The sequence below is a fragment of the Pelodiscus sinensis genome, chromosome 1 (assembly GCF_052426305.1).
Source record: "Pelodiscus sinensis isolate ZL-2025 chromosome 1, ASM5242630v1, whole genome shotgun sequence".
Taxonomy (NCBI): Eukaryota; Metazoa; Chordata; order Testudines; family Trionychidae; genus Pelodiscus; species Pelodiscus sinensis.
Genome location: NC_143052.1, coordinates 73,319,039 through 73,336,192, shown reverse-complemented (window position 1 = coordinate 73,336,192; position 17,154 = coordinate 73,319,039). Strand labels below are relative to the sequence as shown.

The 17,154-nt window shown below is 43.8% G+C and overlaps 1 protein-coding gene and 1 long non-coding RNA gene across 10 annotated transcripts in view; one reads left to right on the top strand and one right to left on the bottom strand.

The window, feature by feature from the left end:
* PTPRQ (protein tyrosine phosphatase receptor type Q) overlaps positions 1-17,154 on the bottom strand; it is a 207,932-nt gene that overhangs the window by 16,123 nt on the left and 174,655 nt on the right. For 7 of the 9 annotated variants that reach the window (XM_075932438.2, XM_075932455.2, XM_089780110.1 and 4 more), the window contains 3 exons: positions 11,726-11,752; positions 10,971-11,052; positions 670-760 (listed from right to left, as the gene is read on the bottom strand). In XM_075932438.2, coding sequence (XP_075788553.2) covers positions 670-760; positions 10,971-11,052; positions 11,726-11,752 — 200 coding nt within the window. The remainder of the gene's footprint in view (positions 1-669; positions 761-10,970; positions 11,053-11,725; positions 11,753-17,154) is intronic. The other 2 variants (XM_075932410.2, XM_075932418.2) reach the window with 1 other exon arrangement.
* Positions 1-17,154, top strand: part of LOC142829952 (uncharacterized) — an 84,469-nt gene that overhangs the window by 36,548 nt on the left and 30,767 nt on the right. The gene's annotated exons all lie outside the window — the stretch shown is intronic.

The window sequence follows — 17,154 nt, the reverse complement described above, 5'->3', positions numbered from 1 at the left end:
CCACACTGCAGATAACAGGAACAGCTGTTCTGTAAAGTTAATAGCACAGAATGTAGCTACATTAACAGAGGAATGCCATGCCCCCCATCTCACATCACAGTTAATGCTTAAAATAATAATGGCATTTCTTGTCTTATTAACTGAAAAATGAAGCAGGGTTGAGTACAGAGAGACAGACTCCTGTCTCCTGCGATAAAATCTAGCCTTGGCTTATAAGTTATCATACAGTCTCTCTGATCTCCAATGGAACTCTTGCAGCATATTTGCAAGGAGCCATCAGAAAGCATTACCAGGCTCCCAGGAAAAAATAAATGCATAAACATGTGGATTTTACACTTAACTCACTTTTAACTAAGGGGAAAAGTCCAGGAATAATGTTGAAGAGTTTGCTATTGGCTTAAATTACAAAGCTAAGAAACTATTTGGACTATAGTTTCTTGTACCTGCACGCTAAAGCTGGGAGAGTACGTTTAAAGCCATTCACAAAGAACCCTTACTCATAGTAGTGAACAAAAACATATTATTTTATAGCAAATTGTTATGTAAAACGTACATTATTATAATAACATATCACAGAAAGGCCAATAGAAAAATTTAGATGCATACCAAACATATATGGTACTTCTACAGTTACAGCATAAAAAGAGAGACCAGTTAGTAAACACATACATGGCTTTATGTTTGGAAATCGATTCTTAGACCTGTTCCAAGGCAGATCAGCATCAGTTGAAGCAAGGTCTTGAAGAAACTTGGGTAGTTCCTGTAAGGTGATTTATATTTGTTAGGAAACCTTTACATTTGCTTTTTTGCTCATTATTGCAAATGGATCTGACCCCACATATAATATCCCCCCCATATGGTCACTCTAGTAAAAGGAAGGACTTTTCAGTTCTATGTTACACTTCTAAGGGAAGCTGGAGGCAATGCAGAAGCATTTCACCTCACTGTCAATCCTAGTTACATCAACATTGTCAGTTGCAGAAAACACTGTCAAGTTGAACAACTTAAGCTTACATGAACTTTCACCTTTAAAAGTCTGGATAAAGTCAGACTATCACCTTTTGTGTGTTTTTCCTATCTTTTCATGATGTCTATTACGTGGCAACAATGTCTTATGTGACTTTTGAGTAATGCCTTTTTCTAATTCCAGTAGCTTAAGAGAGTTCCTGCCACAGTATGAGAACTAGTGAGCATTTAATCAAATAGAGACAACTGGCAATTAGTTATTGCTCACTGACCTGTTCCTGAGGGGGCTGGACAGAGTTATTTTGGGTTCAGTAACAAGTGAACCATAGTTTCATAACTGTTCATGAACTCTATTACTCAGGGACAGATAGGTTTATTATTCACATGGAAGAAGTATTTGATGAAATTATCATATATACAGGCAGTCCCCGACTTACGCGGATCCGACTTATGTCGGATCCGCACTTATGAACGGGGCTTTTCTCGCCCCGGAGCTCACAGGCGGCGGGTCCCCACCCGTGTCCTCCGGGGCGAAAAAAGCTTCTCCCGGTCCCCCTGGTCTGCTGGGGGGCCCAGCAAAGCCACTGGACCCCCCCCCAGCAGACCAGGGACACCCGAGCAAAGCCACCACCTGGGCGGCTTTGCTCCCGGGCAAACGAGCAAAGCCGCCCAGGCGGCAGCTTTGCTCTGGTGTCCCCGGTCTGCTGGGGGGGTCCAGCGGCTTTGCTGGACCCCCCCCCAGCAGACCAGGGGGACAGGAGCAAAGCCTTGGAGCACGCCCGCAGCGGGATAGCCCAAGCGCGCCTGATCTGCAGGGAGACGGGGAGCAAAGCCTTGGAGCACGCCCCCAGCGGAACAGCCCAGGTGCGCTTGGGCTGTCCCGTTGCGGGTGTGCTCCAAGGCTTTGCTCCTGTCCCCCTGGTCTGCTGGGGGGGGGGGAGCAGCTAGTGCCCCCCCAGCAGACCAGGCTTTTCTTGCCTACCCCTGGGGTAGAGCAGCTGGGGGCTGCTGGGTTGGTCCCGCAGCGCTGCTCCGGACCAACCCGGCAGCACCCCAGCTGCTCTGCCCCAGGCGTCCTGATTCAGCTGCTGCTGGTCAGTTTCAGCAGCGGCTGAATCAGGACGCTTGGGGCAGAGCAGCTGGGGTGCTGCTGGGTTGCTCCAGTAGAGCCGAGGAGCCGCGCTACTGGAGCAACCCAGCAGCACCCCAGCTGCTCTGCCCCAGGTGTCCCCAAGTCAGCCGCTGCTGAAACTGACCAGCTGCTGACTACAGGAAGCCCGAGTCAGAGTTGCTCTGCCCCAGGCTTCCTGGAATCAGCCGCTGATCAGTTTCAGCAGCAGCTGACTTGGGGACACCTGGGTTTCTTAAGTTGAATCTGTATGTAAGTCAGAACTGGCATCCAGATTCAGCCGCGGTTGAAACTGATGAGTTTCAGCAGCGGCTGATGCCAGTTCCAACTTACATACAGATTCAACTTAAGAACAAACCTACAGTCCCTATCTTGTACATAACCCGGGGACTGCCTGTATAGTAGCCCAGTGTCTGTGAGTCTGTAATGCTGACATACACGGCCATGCCCCGCCCCCTTCCCCTCGCTTCATGGTGGCTCGGCTGAGCTCTGTGCCGCTCAGCTGAGCCCCGGCTAGGGTTGCCAGGTAGACCCTGCTAAAAAACTGGATACGCTTGTCCGGGGGAGGGGGACCAGCCGGGAGGGGGGCGGGGTTGGAGGGAAGCAGAGCTGGGGAGGGGTCGGGGGCTGTGGGGCTGGAGGAGAGGATGGGAGGGCTGGGAGGAAAGGGGGTGGGAAGCAGGGCTGATGGGGGGGGGTGTCCGGGGACCATGGGGCTGTCCAGCAGGAAGAGGGGGCGGGGAGCAGAGTTGGGGGGGGGAATCAGGGGCTGTGGGGCTGGACGGGAGGAGGGGGGACAGAGGAAGGGGGGGCAGGAAGCAAACCTGGCGCGAGGGGGGGGGGGTGAAGCCACTGGCCGCAGCCGGAGTCCAACAGGCGCTCCCTTTACTTGCCAGCAGAAGCTGGGCGGGGGCGGGGGCAGTGGCAGTGGCAGGGGCAGGTCTGGTAGCCACTCCCACCACCCAGGTTCTGCTCACAACCAGATGCTCCCAGCTTGGAGATGGGCCACGATTGGTGCTGGGAGTCTCTGGTCCCATGCAAAAGCCGGACAGGGGCGGTGTGGCTGGGAGTCCTGGCCCCCCCCCGCCCCACCCCACCCCACCCCACCCCATCCGCCTTTTGCGCATGACCTAGGGCTCCCAAAGCCAATCGTGCTCCACCTCCCAGTTGCTCCCCCACCCTCGCCAGGCTTCCCTCTGGTGCCCAGCTGGAAATTCACAAGATACCGGACATTGCACATGTCTGGTATTTTCTGAATTTTTTTACCAAAGAGAGGGCGCAAATACTGGACTGTCCGGTAGAAAACCGGACACCTGGCAACTCTAGCCCCGGCGTGAGTGCCGCTAAGTTGGGCCCTGGGTGGCAAGTGGCCTTTTGGGGTCCGCTTGCTCCCCCGCCGTGGCCCAGCTGAGGCTCTGGCGCTGCGCCGCTCAGCTGAGCCCTGATGGGTCGGGAAGGGGGGCGGGGCACTGACGTACATGGCCGGGGGCGGGGCCGTGTACGTCACCGCCCCCCCTTCCTCCTCCCACCGTGGCACTGAGTGGTGTGCCCCTCAGCCAGGCCGCTGTGGGAGAGGGGAAGGGGGGCGGTGACCCCACCCTCTGGCCGTGTACGTCACCGCCCTGCCCCTCCTCCCCCACAGCAGCTGAGAGAGAGGGGGGGAGGCAGTAGGAGGAGAGAGAGAGAGAGAGAGAGAGACAGAGAGAGAGAGAGACGGAGCGAGAGAGCTCAGGAGAGAAGACCTGAAAATCCCATCTTATGAAGGGCTAATTGACTAGTATTATATATAAAAGCAGAGTTTTCTAGTATTTAAAAGCAGGAAGAAGAAAATATTCCACGAAATCAGCTATTTTGTCACAGGTGACAAAATGTATGTGTCGTTCATTTATCATGGTCATGAACACTACACAAAAACCCTTGGACAGAATTTTTTCTGTTCGCAAATTATCCACAACCAGACTAACTAATGTTTTTCTTCATTATTTGATGATTTATGTAAGCATATTTCAAACTATGAATTGCTAACAAATAATTAGCTCAAGCCTGAGTAAAATACCCTCCACGAGTTGGATCCAGCCCATCAAGCTGCTGGATCCGGCCTGTGGGCGCAGGGGCAGAGCCCCAGGCTGTTTCCTTCCTGCCCCCTGCATGCTGCCAAGAAAAGCAGCTGCTGTGGGACTTTGTTTGAATAGCTGAGAGGATTCCTGCATTGCCCTTGCTCACAGCACAATCCCATTGGCCAGTTTCTGGCCAATGGGAACTGCTTGTTGTCAATGGGCAGCTTGCGAAGACCCTTCTCCCCTTCCCTGAGGCTGCTAGCTATTTAAAAACCTCATGGCCTCTGCACCCTACTCTCCTACCCCAGGTCACAACCCCTTCTTGCCCAAGGTCACAACCCAAAGTCCTGCACTCTAGTCCCCTACCCCAGGTTACAAGTGCCAGTCCACTTAAGAAGGCTGCTGGCTGGGAGTCAAGCTGTTAATCTCCTGGCCAGAGTCTGCCTTTCCCCCCCTCCTACATCTATATCCCCTCCCAGATCCTGCACCCCAATCCTCTGCCCCAGGTCATAATCCAAACCCCTCTACCCCCTCCTGTACCCTGCTCCCCTGTCCCAGGTCACAATCCTTTCTTGCCCAAAGTCACAATCCAAACCCCTGCACTCTAGTCCCCTACCCCAAACAACTGCCTCCTTCACCCAAACTCCCTCCCAGACCCCACACCCTCTTCTGCACCCCCTTACTGCAATCTCATTTTTGTACCCAGTCTCCATCCCACACCCCACACTTCCATTAATATGGGAGAGTGTGGCCCTTGACCACTTTCCAAATTCTTGGAGTGTCCCCCCCCCATCAAAAATTATTGCCCACCCCAGGATTATCTGTACCTATTGTTTTCAGTATTTGTCATTCATAATATGCCATTTGTGCTGTGTAACTGATCACCACCTTCACTTAACATTATTTCTGCTTCCTGGTTGAATTATCCCTAAAGCCAGAAAAGCTTTTGAAATGGCTGTGCAAAAACCCTGATGCTAATTCTTGTCAAATGCAAGTCTGCATGAGATTTTATGAGCGTTTCCCCATCTGTGAATATTCTTGACACCAGAATTTTATGTATAGTCACAAACAGCAAATAAAATAATTAATTATGTCAAATAGCAATGGTGTTTGTTTTCAAATTATTATTCACGAATACTTACTTTAGCATGCACCCAGACCTAGGTGGGCATAAGGCCATAGAGGACAGCATAATTTACTGTACTTTATTTTCTTATTAGATTTGGTTAATTTTTGTCATAAAATATAATAATTGCTATAATGAAACAAGCCACCCAACAATAAGGAAAATAAACCATCTAGTTCCATATCTTATGTCCAACAATAGCTCACCCCTGAGGCTCCGATGAGGCAGTTATATACAATGTATTCTATATGTGCAGTTATATTACATGGGAAATGTCATCCTACTTCCAGCTAATGAGAAGTCTATGCCCTGAACCGGGAAGACTGAATGGGCTTAATAAATTTATCCTTGACAGTACAACTCCCCGTGCTCTTCTTCTACCAAGGAAGAATGGTCTTACGGTTAAGACACAGGACTCAGTATTAGGAGATATGGCAGTGCCAAGCTCTTCCTGTGAAATCACATAGGAGGAGATTTGCAAAGATGAATTTGGTGCTCGTCTTCCATTAAAAGTCCACGAGAGCGTGTGACTCACTCCCCTTAGTGCCTTTGAAAATCTTCTTAAATCTCTGTAGGCCCATACGTTTCTATACAACTCAATGATTTTATTCATCTTGTTTCCATAGAAAAGGTTAGCAATTCACCCTTTACATTTACAAATGTCTTTATATAATAACAAGGAGTCCTGTGGCACCTCATAGTTTGTACTGAAACAGACTAATATAGCTACCACTTTGAAACTTATACATAATAGTTGGTATTATTAAACTTATTTCAATGTATGTTAAAGGATTAAACAGTGTGGTTAACAGACACAAAGTCAATATAGAAAATGTCAGAATTATGGAACACACATGTTAAGAAAAAGATTTAGCTATGGTTTTGTCTTCCAATTAATACTGTCTGTTGTAAATCTTGCCCTGGAGAGAACCTGTGGCCATTTCCAGAATGTATTTTTAATTCAGTCAAATTATGTTTCTTTCTTTTGTAAATAAAATTTTAATTTATAAAATACTGATATACTGATCTTGTAACTGGCTCTACTTGGTAGAGCCCAGTTGATCTCTAGAGGTTGAAATGCAATAATGACAGGAAAGTAAAGCTAGAAATGGATAAAATACATTTATAAGGTTTATAGTCTCCTCTCTTTACACAAAGCTTCTGTAACTGGATTTTGTGTGAGAAGTAAGCAAGGGGTGAGGCATTTTCCCAAACTCTGTGGCAGGAGTTCAGGCCATTATTTCTCTGTTAAGTGCACATTCCCCATGAGCCTGACCTTCACTTGCCAATTTGACTTCACTTGCCTGACCTTCACTTCCAATGCAGAGGCACCCTATGAGCCTGTCTATATTAGGAAACTATTTCAAAATAACTTATTTTAAAATAATAACTCCCAAAATAATAATTTCAAAATAGCGTGTCCCCACTACAGGGAAAATTAGTCCAGGGCAGGCTCCATTAATGTAGATGTGCTACCTCAACTTAGAGCCCCAGGAAGCACTAGAGAGTAATTATTTTGAATGTCTCTGGAGAGTCAGGTTGCACCTCCCAAATCCTAAAAATACAGGTTGCACCTCCCAAATCCAGGATTTTCTCATCCATGGTTTGGCATGACCATGGATGTTCCTGAATGAGAGAGCCCCAGGGCACAAGGGCCATCAGACGAGAGCCTGGTGCAACTTTGTAAGTCTGCTAGCAGTGGGGCTGCAGCAGTCTGGGTGACGGTAGCAGTGGCAGTGGCAGTGGCAGTGTGATTGGGACTGCCTGCTGCTCGGCAGCAGGGCCAGGGCTGTGCCACAGCAGCCCAGAAGGGGAACCCAGCCATGGCAGCCCAACAGAATCAGCACAGTTGTGGCCACGTGGCTGCTTGGCAGCAGGGCTGGGGCTACGGCAGCCCAATTGGGAAACATTCTGTTTGGCAGTGGGGCTGGAGCTGCCCGGCTGGGGAGCCAGGCCTGGGGCTGGCCTGCAGATAGACCAGCTGGGCTGAAGGAGCTAGCGGCAGGGAGGAATAGCGGGCTGAGAGACTGGGGTCAGGGACCTCCTGTTGTCCAACAAATTCCTTCATCTAGGACTGGTCAGGCCCTGAGATGCTGGACAAGAGAGGTCCAACGTGTGGCAGCAGTGGAGCAGCCACACTACCGCTATTTTAAAATAAGCATTATTCCTCGTGGAAAGCAGGAGTTATTATTTTGAAATAACCAGCCCATTATTTCAAAACAACAGTCTTGGTAGTGTGGATGCTCTGCCTGATATTTTGAAATAAGGGGAGTTATTTCGAAATAATTCCCTAGTGTAGACCAGGGCTATGTTACTGCTCTAACTATGCCCATATGCCTTGATCTACCTCATCTCAGCTTTTACTTGGTGCTAATGGCCCTGTGCCAGATCTCGGAACCAAGATGAAGTTCAACCCCAACTGATTATTTTAGCACAGGATAATGATTATGTGGAGTCTCAAATTCAATGATGATGTGTTACAGAAGGAATGTTTTTTGGTAGGCTTATAAACTTTACAAATAAGTTATTATGCTCTCTATATCAGAGAACTTTTAGGCTACGTCTACACTGGTGGTTTCTTGTGCAAGAACAGCTGTTCTTGCCAAAAACTTGCCAGGTGTCTACACTGCACGCGTGTTCTTGTGCAAGTAAATTTACAGTCTAGCGTCGGAAAACAGGACTTCTTCTGGAAGAGTTATTCCTCTCCCCACGAGGAATAAGCCCTCTAGAGCAAGAGCTCTTGCGCAAGAGGGCAGTATAGACAGGCAACATGAATTTCTTGTACAAGAATCCCCTATGGCTAAAATGGCCATCAGAGCTTTCTTGTGCAAGAGAACATCCAGATTGCCATAGATGCTCTTGCGCAAAAGCACATCTCTTGTGCAAAAGCACATGCCAGTGTAGACGCGCTCTTTTGGAAGACTTTTTGTGCAAGAACTCTTCCACAAAACAGTTCGGCTGTGTCTACACTGGCATGAATTTCAGGAAATGCTTAAAACGAAATACTATTCCGTTTTCAGTTTTTCCGGAAAAGGAGCGTCTACACTGGCAGGCTGCTTTTCCGGAAAAGCCCTTTTTACGGAAAAGCGTCTGTGGCCAATGTAGACGCGCTTTTCTGGAAAAGAGCCCCGATTGCCATTTTCGCGATCGGGGCTTTTTTCCGGAAAAGACTACTGGGCTGTCTACACTGGCCCTTTTCTGGAACAGTGTTCCGGAATAAGGACTTATGCCTGAGCAGGAGCAGAATAGTTTTTCCGGAATAGCGGCTGATTTTGTACAGTAGAGCATCGTTGCTTTTCCGGAAATTCAAGGGCCAGTGTAGACAGCTCGCAGCTTATTCCGGAAAAGCAGCTTTTTTCCGGAACAAGTGGCCCAGTGCAGACACAGCCTTCTTGTGCAAGAAGCTGCCAGTGTAGACGTAGCCTTAGAGTAAGATGGGTACTTTTGTTGAAATGATATTTGCAGGCAACAGACATGTTCACTGATCAATAGCACTAAGAAATATATTTTGTCAAATACTGATTATAACAGTATTGAATACCACAGAAGCCTGATTTTCCATAGGTCTCAGGAAATATGGCAATCCTTAAGAAAATTTAGAGTTTAGAAAATGGGTGAAGCAGGCTCACCACTAGCAATTAGCATGCCTCCTTACAGCCTTCTTGTCTGCACAGTGAATATGCCGTTCCCCAGGAGTAGAACATGCCCTTGAAGGCTGGATGGCTTCAGACAAGCCATCTGACAGATCTTTGCTACATTCTGGACTTGGGAAAACTGAAGTACAGTACAAATCTAACTGTCACATAAACATTGTGGGTATATCTACAGTGCACTCTTAGCTCTGCTTCAGATTTGAGCTCAAGCTTCACTTCTGTTCACAGATAAATCAGTCTGATTTGAATGAACAAGTACTGAGGACCTGGGTCCTACGACCTCTTATGGAAGGGGGCCAGAGCCCAAGTCCTGCTGGGACTCAAGTTCAATCCCTGACATTTTCTGGTGTATTGAGTCAGGAGATCTGCATTGTACAATATCTACACATAAGCCTGGGTCCCACTAACCTGGATTTACAATGTAGTGCAGACATAACCTTTGGTTAATTAAGAGTTCGTTCAATAATTGGTTAAATCAACCAATTAATTTGGTTGAGTTAAATTAAATTTGCTACCTGCATTTGTTTAAAGTTTTAAAACATGCTCTTTCTACTGCTACTACTGGATAGAACATAATAGTCTATGTTAGATTGTAAGTCATTTCAATGCTGTAACCTTTAACCCTATAATTGTTGTGGAACTATAATGCCTAAAAAGTAACATTAGAAATTTTGCAGTGATGAACATTAAAATGTGAAAATGCTATTGCTAGGAAAACTTTTCATGCATAATATAATTATAATTGCTCCTGTTCTAGTGAAATAACACTTCTACTTCTGAAAAGAAATGCTTCCTCTGCATTACTCCTCAGAAGAATGTTATGGTCCTTTTTATTATTATTAAATTTAATCCAATAAGCCTTAAGGAGCATAGCCAAAAAGCTGTAGGAAATGCCATTAATCTTTTCACACTATTGTTGTTTTTTCCAGAGAGACTGAAATATTATAATCTAGTGGTATAAAAGTCAATTGTTTTATTCTTCATCTTTATAAATCCAAATAGAAAGCAATTCATGACAAATCTATAAATCCAAAATGGCAAAGTCATTGGAGATTGACAAATTACGGCATGTGTTAAACATGATGATGATAAAGATTCTGAAATATCGAAAAGAACAGATAAAGTATACAAATAATTTAAATTAGATAGCTCCATAAAAGTAAAGTTACTTAAGAAAAGTTACTTAAGAAAACAGTGAAAAGTTTAGTTGAGATTTAAATATAGTGTTGAAATCGTAGGTTTACATGTCATGTGTACTTTGAAAATTAATCATTTTTGAACTGGAGTCAGACAACTTGCGGAGTTATTGGCTCAAATGCTGCTGTCTGTAGCTACAAGAGCAGTTTCAGTCTCACTTGCTCTCTTCATAAGAGCAAGACAAGTAGAATTTGGCTTATTATTTGTAAAGAAATGAAAATGTATGGACCTAGTTCTACTCCCATTGAAGCCAAAGAGAAAATTCCTACTGACTTTTATGGGAATATGATTAGGCTCTGACCTTTCAGAAAATGTCAGTTATATATATTAGGCTTTTATTCCTGAAGAAAATTATGTTGTTTAGAGCAATTAGATAGTTCTTGAATGAAACCTGTATGATAACAACCTATACAATCAGTTACAATTCGATACATATTATATTTTGATCTAAGCATAAAGCTGAGATTTTTTTTCAAAATTGAACAATAGCATGATATGTAAAGCAAAAAAATTATGAAGAAAATATTCTCAAAATACATTTTTAGAAATATCACTTTAATGTCACAATCTAGCTGATTACTAAGGATAGTGTCATAGCAGGAAGGGTTAAAGAAGACCATCTTTTGCTGACACACTAGTTGAATAATTCTGATCACGTTGCAGTGAAGACTGCACAACCTAAATCAGTGTAATATTACTTTCTAAACAATCATCCTAGTAATTGGGTATTGATTATCAAGGCCACAGTCCTTCATGGCCTGGCATGCTTAAAATGGACATGAAATGTGACACATGACACGATTGGAGGTCTTGCAATGTTGTGACAACTGCTAGTAACATACCAAAAATTCTTCTTGAAACTTCAGGTTGTTGTCTGTGCAAAGTTCTTCGACATGTTGTAGGAAGGATTTCTTGCTTATTGGCCTAGAAGTAATGACAGAGGAGTTAGACACATATGCAAGTTGGGTTTTAGTTGATTTGTTTTTCATTTAACCACTGGCTTACCAAAAGAAATTGTTATTCAGTTTAAAATAATTGATATTTACAGAGATAAAATAACATAAATCACTGATAGTGTAGTTATTTGATTTGTTTAGAATATTTCAAAATAAGAGTGTCTTCTTGCTCTATTACTCCTCCTGATCTAGTTGTTAGCTTTGACTTCCTGTTGAGTTGGATTATTTTTAATAGATTTACCATTCTGATGCAGAGTTTTGATTTTAATGAAGTTTGTAAAGTTATCTTTGTAATTCTAAAGTATATAATATTTCTTTGCTGCACAGACAACATTTTATACATTGCAAGGTTTTAGACCTATAAAATATTGCAGTGACCTCATTCTCATAATGACATGGTTTTTAAACCCCAAGGAGTTTAAATATCCCTGTATTACTTCCCAAGCTAAAACACAGACATGCAGGCTTCACCCCAGAGAGAGAGAAAGCATTTCTCCAATTACCATGCAATTAGTCATGCTTTTATGATTTATACGTGGCTTGGAGTTTTTTGTAATAAACACAGAAGAAGAAACCACACATTCACACTTATCGAACTAGTGAATTGATAGCCATAATATAAAAATCTTTAGTCAACTTACTTGATGGATTTTCTATAACTAAGTAACCTGCAACAGAGATTGTGTTAAATGCAGTAAATCATGAGTCAGAGAATATAGCGCATTCTGATAAGCCTTTAGAAGTAAAATTTAAATAGCTAAAGAATCAGAGCTAAACTGATTTCCTCTCTGGATTTGGATAATATTTTATTGTAGATATCTTGGAAAACTGTCTTACTGAGCTCTTACTTCATGTATTTATAAATATAGCTGATGCAGTTTCAGCCTGTTATTCTCTTTGGATCATTTTAACAATTATTCTTTGCTAAAAATGCTCTCTGCCCTAAGAAATTCACACATCAGGTATGCTGCTTTGCTTACATTGCTCATTACATGGTTTTACATTAAGGATAAATGTAAATGTTTACATTTCACATAAAATTGAAATGTGTTAATGTCATTCTTTTAGGGGCAAGTTCAGTGATTCACTGTTAAACCCAAGTAGCGCAAATGAGGATTTGTGTGATAAAGGAAACCTGCCCCCCATGCCATATAGCAGCGCGGGGTCTGTTCAAGGTGGCAGTTCATTGCACAAAGCCCCTTGTAGCTCCAACATGCATCATATCTTTCAACTCTGAATTTTATGACTGTATAGAAGCTAAATGGCTAAAGCCAAGTTTAAAAAAAAAAATTAGTACGTTCCTAAATCCATAGTTAAGTCCTTTTGTGCATGGCCTAAATTCAGGGGGAGTTTCTGAGAGCTCAACAAATTTGAAAAACAGGTTACATATTTAGGCTCCAAAGGCCAGTCCCACAAGAACATTTCATGTTGGGGCATCAAGCACCATCAATTTTGACCCAAATTTCAAGGTACCCCACTTGCAAATCTTGCTTTTCAATCTCTAGCAAAGAAATTCAAAATGAAAAATGTTGGTCCTTCCAAAATTTACCTTTTACATTTTTCTGTCTAAATCACATTTACTTGGAGAGTAAACCTATTAAAATGCATTTAACATAGTGGATATTTTAAGTAGTGTAAACAACCATCTGGCTTTCCTTTAATAATCTTATTAGGAATTTTTAAGAATCTATATCTAAACATTTTTTAGAAAAGTCACTTCTAAAATTTGTAATAAATATATTTTAGAAAAAAAAAGTGGAAACCAAAATGATATTAAAACAACTACAGAGCCATATACTATTAAATTATCTGCATAACACTATGGAAGTGTTACAGGCTACACTACATATGCACTGGCAACATATATTGTGTTGATAGGGTCATTGTCTCAAAACAATGTAAACTGGCTTGTGCAACCAAATTATAGGAAATCTTTATCCAAAATAAGGGCTTACAAAGAACTTGATTCTATCCCAATGGAGTAAATGGGAACTTTGGAACTGACTTCAGGGTAGGAGCAGGATTATACCCAAAGTGCCCAATCTGGACAGTTAAGGGAGAGATGCCAATCCAGAGTGGACAGAAAAAGAGAGTGAAGAATGATAAAGCACTGACACCTTCTGCAAGAACACAGAAGTTCCCTGTGGAGTCTCTTTACAAGTTTCATTAGTATGTATTGCATACTGATCTTACTTGTAAGACTAAGCCTGCATTTACTTGGTATATAAACCATGGTAGCTTCATAGAGCTAAAGATTTCTCAAATAAAGTCTTCTCTTAAATATATATGTATTGGGTAGAGATGTGCTAATCTTTGAATATCAGGCACTCCTCTCTATAACTTTACTGGACAAAATTCTTAGCAGATTCTGCAAAAAATTGTTTTGCTTGACCTTCCTTTTTATTTGAATTCTTCTATCTTCTGCACAGAGCAATGGAATAAAAGCCACATCCCAGTCAACATCCTAATAATTTTGGAGATCCTGCTGTTTTTAGTCCCCCTGAACCTGCTTGTGATTAGTGACTTACCGCACTGGTAGTTCTATCATTTTGGAAATGACATTAAATGTACACATCACATAAGCATTCAGTATATCACATTTAGCGCCTTTGTGGTCAAGATACAGTGAACCTTACAGCCAAGAATGCTGACACAGGACCATCACCAATATTCTTTGCATTCTCATTGTCAGTACAACAAGGGAAGTCAAGCACTGAAGAGGCATAGAGACAAAACTGAACTTTCACCCCTACATCTGCTTCCTTCTAATCATTTTGGAGAGGGTCCAGCGGAGGGCAACCAAAATGATTAGGGGTCTGGAGCATATGACCTACGAGGAGAGGCTGAGGGACTGGGTCTGTTTAGTCTGCAGAAGCGAAGAGTGAGGGGGGACTTGATAGCAGCCTTCAACTTCCTGAAGGGAGGTTCCAAAGAGGATGGAGAGAGGCTGTTCTCAGTAGTGACAGATGGCAGAACAAGGAGCAATGGTCTCAAGTTGTGGTGGGAGAGGTCCAGATTGGATATTAGGAAAAACTATTTTACTAGGAGGGTAGTGAAGCATTGGAATGGGTTACCTAGGGAAGTAGTGGAGTCTCCATCCCTAGAGGTGTTTAAGTCTCGGCTTGACAAAGCCCTGGCCGGGTTGATTTAGATGGGATTGGTCCTGCCTAGAGCGGAGGGCTGGACTTGACGACCTTCTGAGGTCTCTTCCAGTTCTGATTCTATGATAAGGGGATGGTTGGATGAAATAACATGATCTTGGTAACTAATTGACCATTCATTTCCAGTTGGAAAAAGGTCAATGGAGGGATGATAGGAGTTGCTATAGGGAACTTTCTGGGTGTCTGGCTGGTGAGTCTTGCCCACATGCTCAGGGTTTAGCTGATCGCCATATTTGGGGTCAGGAAGGAATTTTCCTCCAGGGTAGATTGGCAGAGGCCCTGGAGGTTTTTCGCCTTCCTCTGTAGCATTGGGCACAGATCACAGCTGAAGGACTCTCTGCATGTTGGGGCCTTCAAAGTATTGGAAGGCTTCAATATCTGAGACATAGGTGAGAGGATTATTCTAAGAGGGGTGGGCGAGATTCTGTGGCCTGCACTGTGCAGGGGGTCAGACTAGATGATCATAATGGTCCCTTCTGACCTTAAAGTCTATGAGTCTATGAGTCTATGAGTCATGTTGTGCTACTAATAAGAAAATTTCTGTGTTCAGTGCTGGTCATCGGGCACCTTTCACAAGCATAATTTTTTAAAGAATTTGGGCCAGTTTGGTGCCTAAATTTCAATACTCAGCTCAAAAAGTAGAATCCTACATGAAGGGTCTGACTTTCAGAGGTATTGAACTTTCACAACTCCCTATGTAACAACTGCGGGTCTGCAAAGAGGCTCAGCACCTATGATAATCAGGCCATTTAGTATACATTTGTTAATTGAGATGCCCAAATGGAGGCTTTTGAAACCTTGTTGAATAAGGAGTTTTACAATGAGTGAACTGTGCCGTGATGAGTGTTCTCATCCAAAATAGTTCAAAGGAGTTTTGCATAGTACAACTATGCTTGGTTGCAATCTTTCAGAAGTTTAAAAATGCAGCTTATTTTTCTCAATATTTCTAAAGTGAAACCTTTTCATTTCCAGTCTTTCCAGTCTTCTGTATGAAACAACATGGAGCAAATATCATCAGACCATGAAAAGTAGAATTCTTAACTCAGACTTTAAGTGACAATTTCCCCTGTTTCAACAGGAGAATTTAGTATTTCCATTTACTCTGCATTTAAAGGGGGAAAGCAAAGCATTCTCTAAACTAAAGAACACTTTGTTGCTTTAAATCTGATTTTCTTTTTAAACAGTGTATTATTTCACTGATGGGATTTTTTGAAGTCTATCAAAAATCTGAATCCCACTCAGATTACTTCTGATAAACCTAGAAAGATGCCATTTATTTGTGTTGGCAATGGTAACTGATGACCATATAGTCACACAGACTCAGCTTTCTCTCTGGGTCAATCAGGTGAAATCTATAGGGAATTAAAACTTTGTCCAAATGGAAAACCACAGAAATGAATATGTAGACTAAAGCTTAACTCATAAGCACCACTGACACTTGCTAGGAATAACGGAAGACTAATTTTTTTTACAATTTAATTAAGACTTACATAGGGCTTAACCTTCATGAGTGATCAAAGGAGATGGGGAAAAGATACCAGGCCCATTCCCTTCAACTGCACAGTGGCTTGACAATCTTGTTCTTTGGTTCACTAAACTCTATCACTGACAGTTGCACTAGAATGGGTGGGAAGGAGGTGGTCATCTCCAGACCCTTAGGCAGAAAGCAGCTCATGCTTTAAACAGCTGGCTGGTCTCTTCCCTGGAAGGCTGAGGAGTGAGGAGGAAGGCTTTGCATGCTGCCCCCACCTCTCAGCAAAATCTTGCAGTGCCCCAGGCCAGTTTCTGGCCACTAGGAGCTGAGAAATGCTGCTAAGGGCAAGGGCAGCATGTGAAGCTTCCCACCCCTATGCCCAGAGCAGAGCTATGTGAAGCAACTAGCAAAATGAGACTTCAGCAGCCCTACTGCTGAGGCAATCCAAGGGCCTACCTCGCAGGGAGCAACTCTCTGCACCCCAAGGGAGGCCACAGAAACCCTCTCATCCCACCACCCCATTCTCTAGGAGTTCACCTTGCTCCAGTGACCAGCCAGTGGGGTGACATTTTAAATGTAATGAGCTAGGGCATGTGAAGGCCAACTGCCCAAAGAGCATGAACAGAGTGCAGTTCATTACACTGGGGTCACACTAAGAGTCCTCAGGTCCAGATGCCTCCCAGATACCCCCAGAGCAAAGGGAAACTGTGAGTATGGGTGAGAAGGTTACTGCATGGAGAGACATGGGATCACAGGTGTCTGCAATCCACCAGTCCCTAGTAGACCCTGAACTCATTGACCCAGATGCCCAAGTCACGGTTCAAGCTTTCAAGGCCGACTCTTTTTACCTGCCTATAGCCAAGTTGCTTGCTACGCACAAGGGCTGGTCAGTAATTTGGACACTGAGCATACAGCAGTAACTGTACCTGCACAAGACGCACTGCCAGAGCCTGCCAAGCAACCTAGTGCACCAACAGAGAGCAGTTCACAACCAGCAGATACACTGACATCCCCTGCATCTCTTCCAGAATGAGCAACCCCAGTGGGGAGCTGATGTCTCTAGTATCAAGGGAGCAGTTCCAGGCAGAGCAGGAAGCAGATGAAAGCCTCAAGGAACCTTGGATGGAAGCCTAGAGCAAGCCACCACCTCTCAGGTCTTCTAACAGGTTCAGGTTTATGGTAGAGAGAAGACTTTTATACAAAGAGGCTGTCTACACACTGGCACCCTTTTCCGTAAAAGGGATGCTAATGAGACACTTCGGAATTGCAAATTCTGCAGGGGATTTAAATATCCCCTGTGGCATTTACATGAACATGGCTGCCGCTTTTTTTCCGGCTCGGGGTTTTGCCAGAGAAAAGCGCCAGTCTAGACAGGATCTTGCAGAAAATAAGCCCTTTTCCGGAAGATCCCTTATTCCTACTTGAAAGTAGGAAT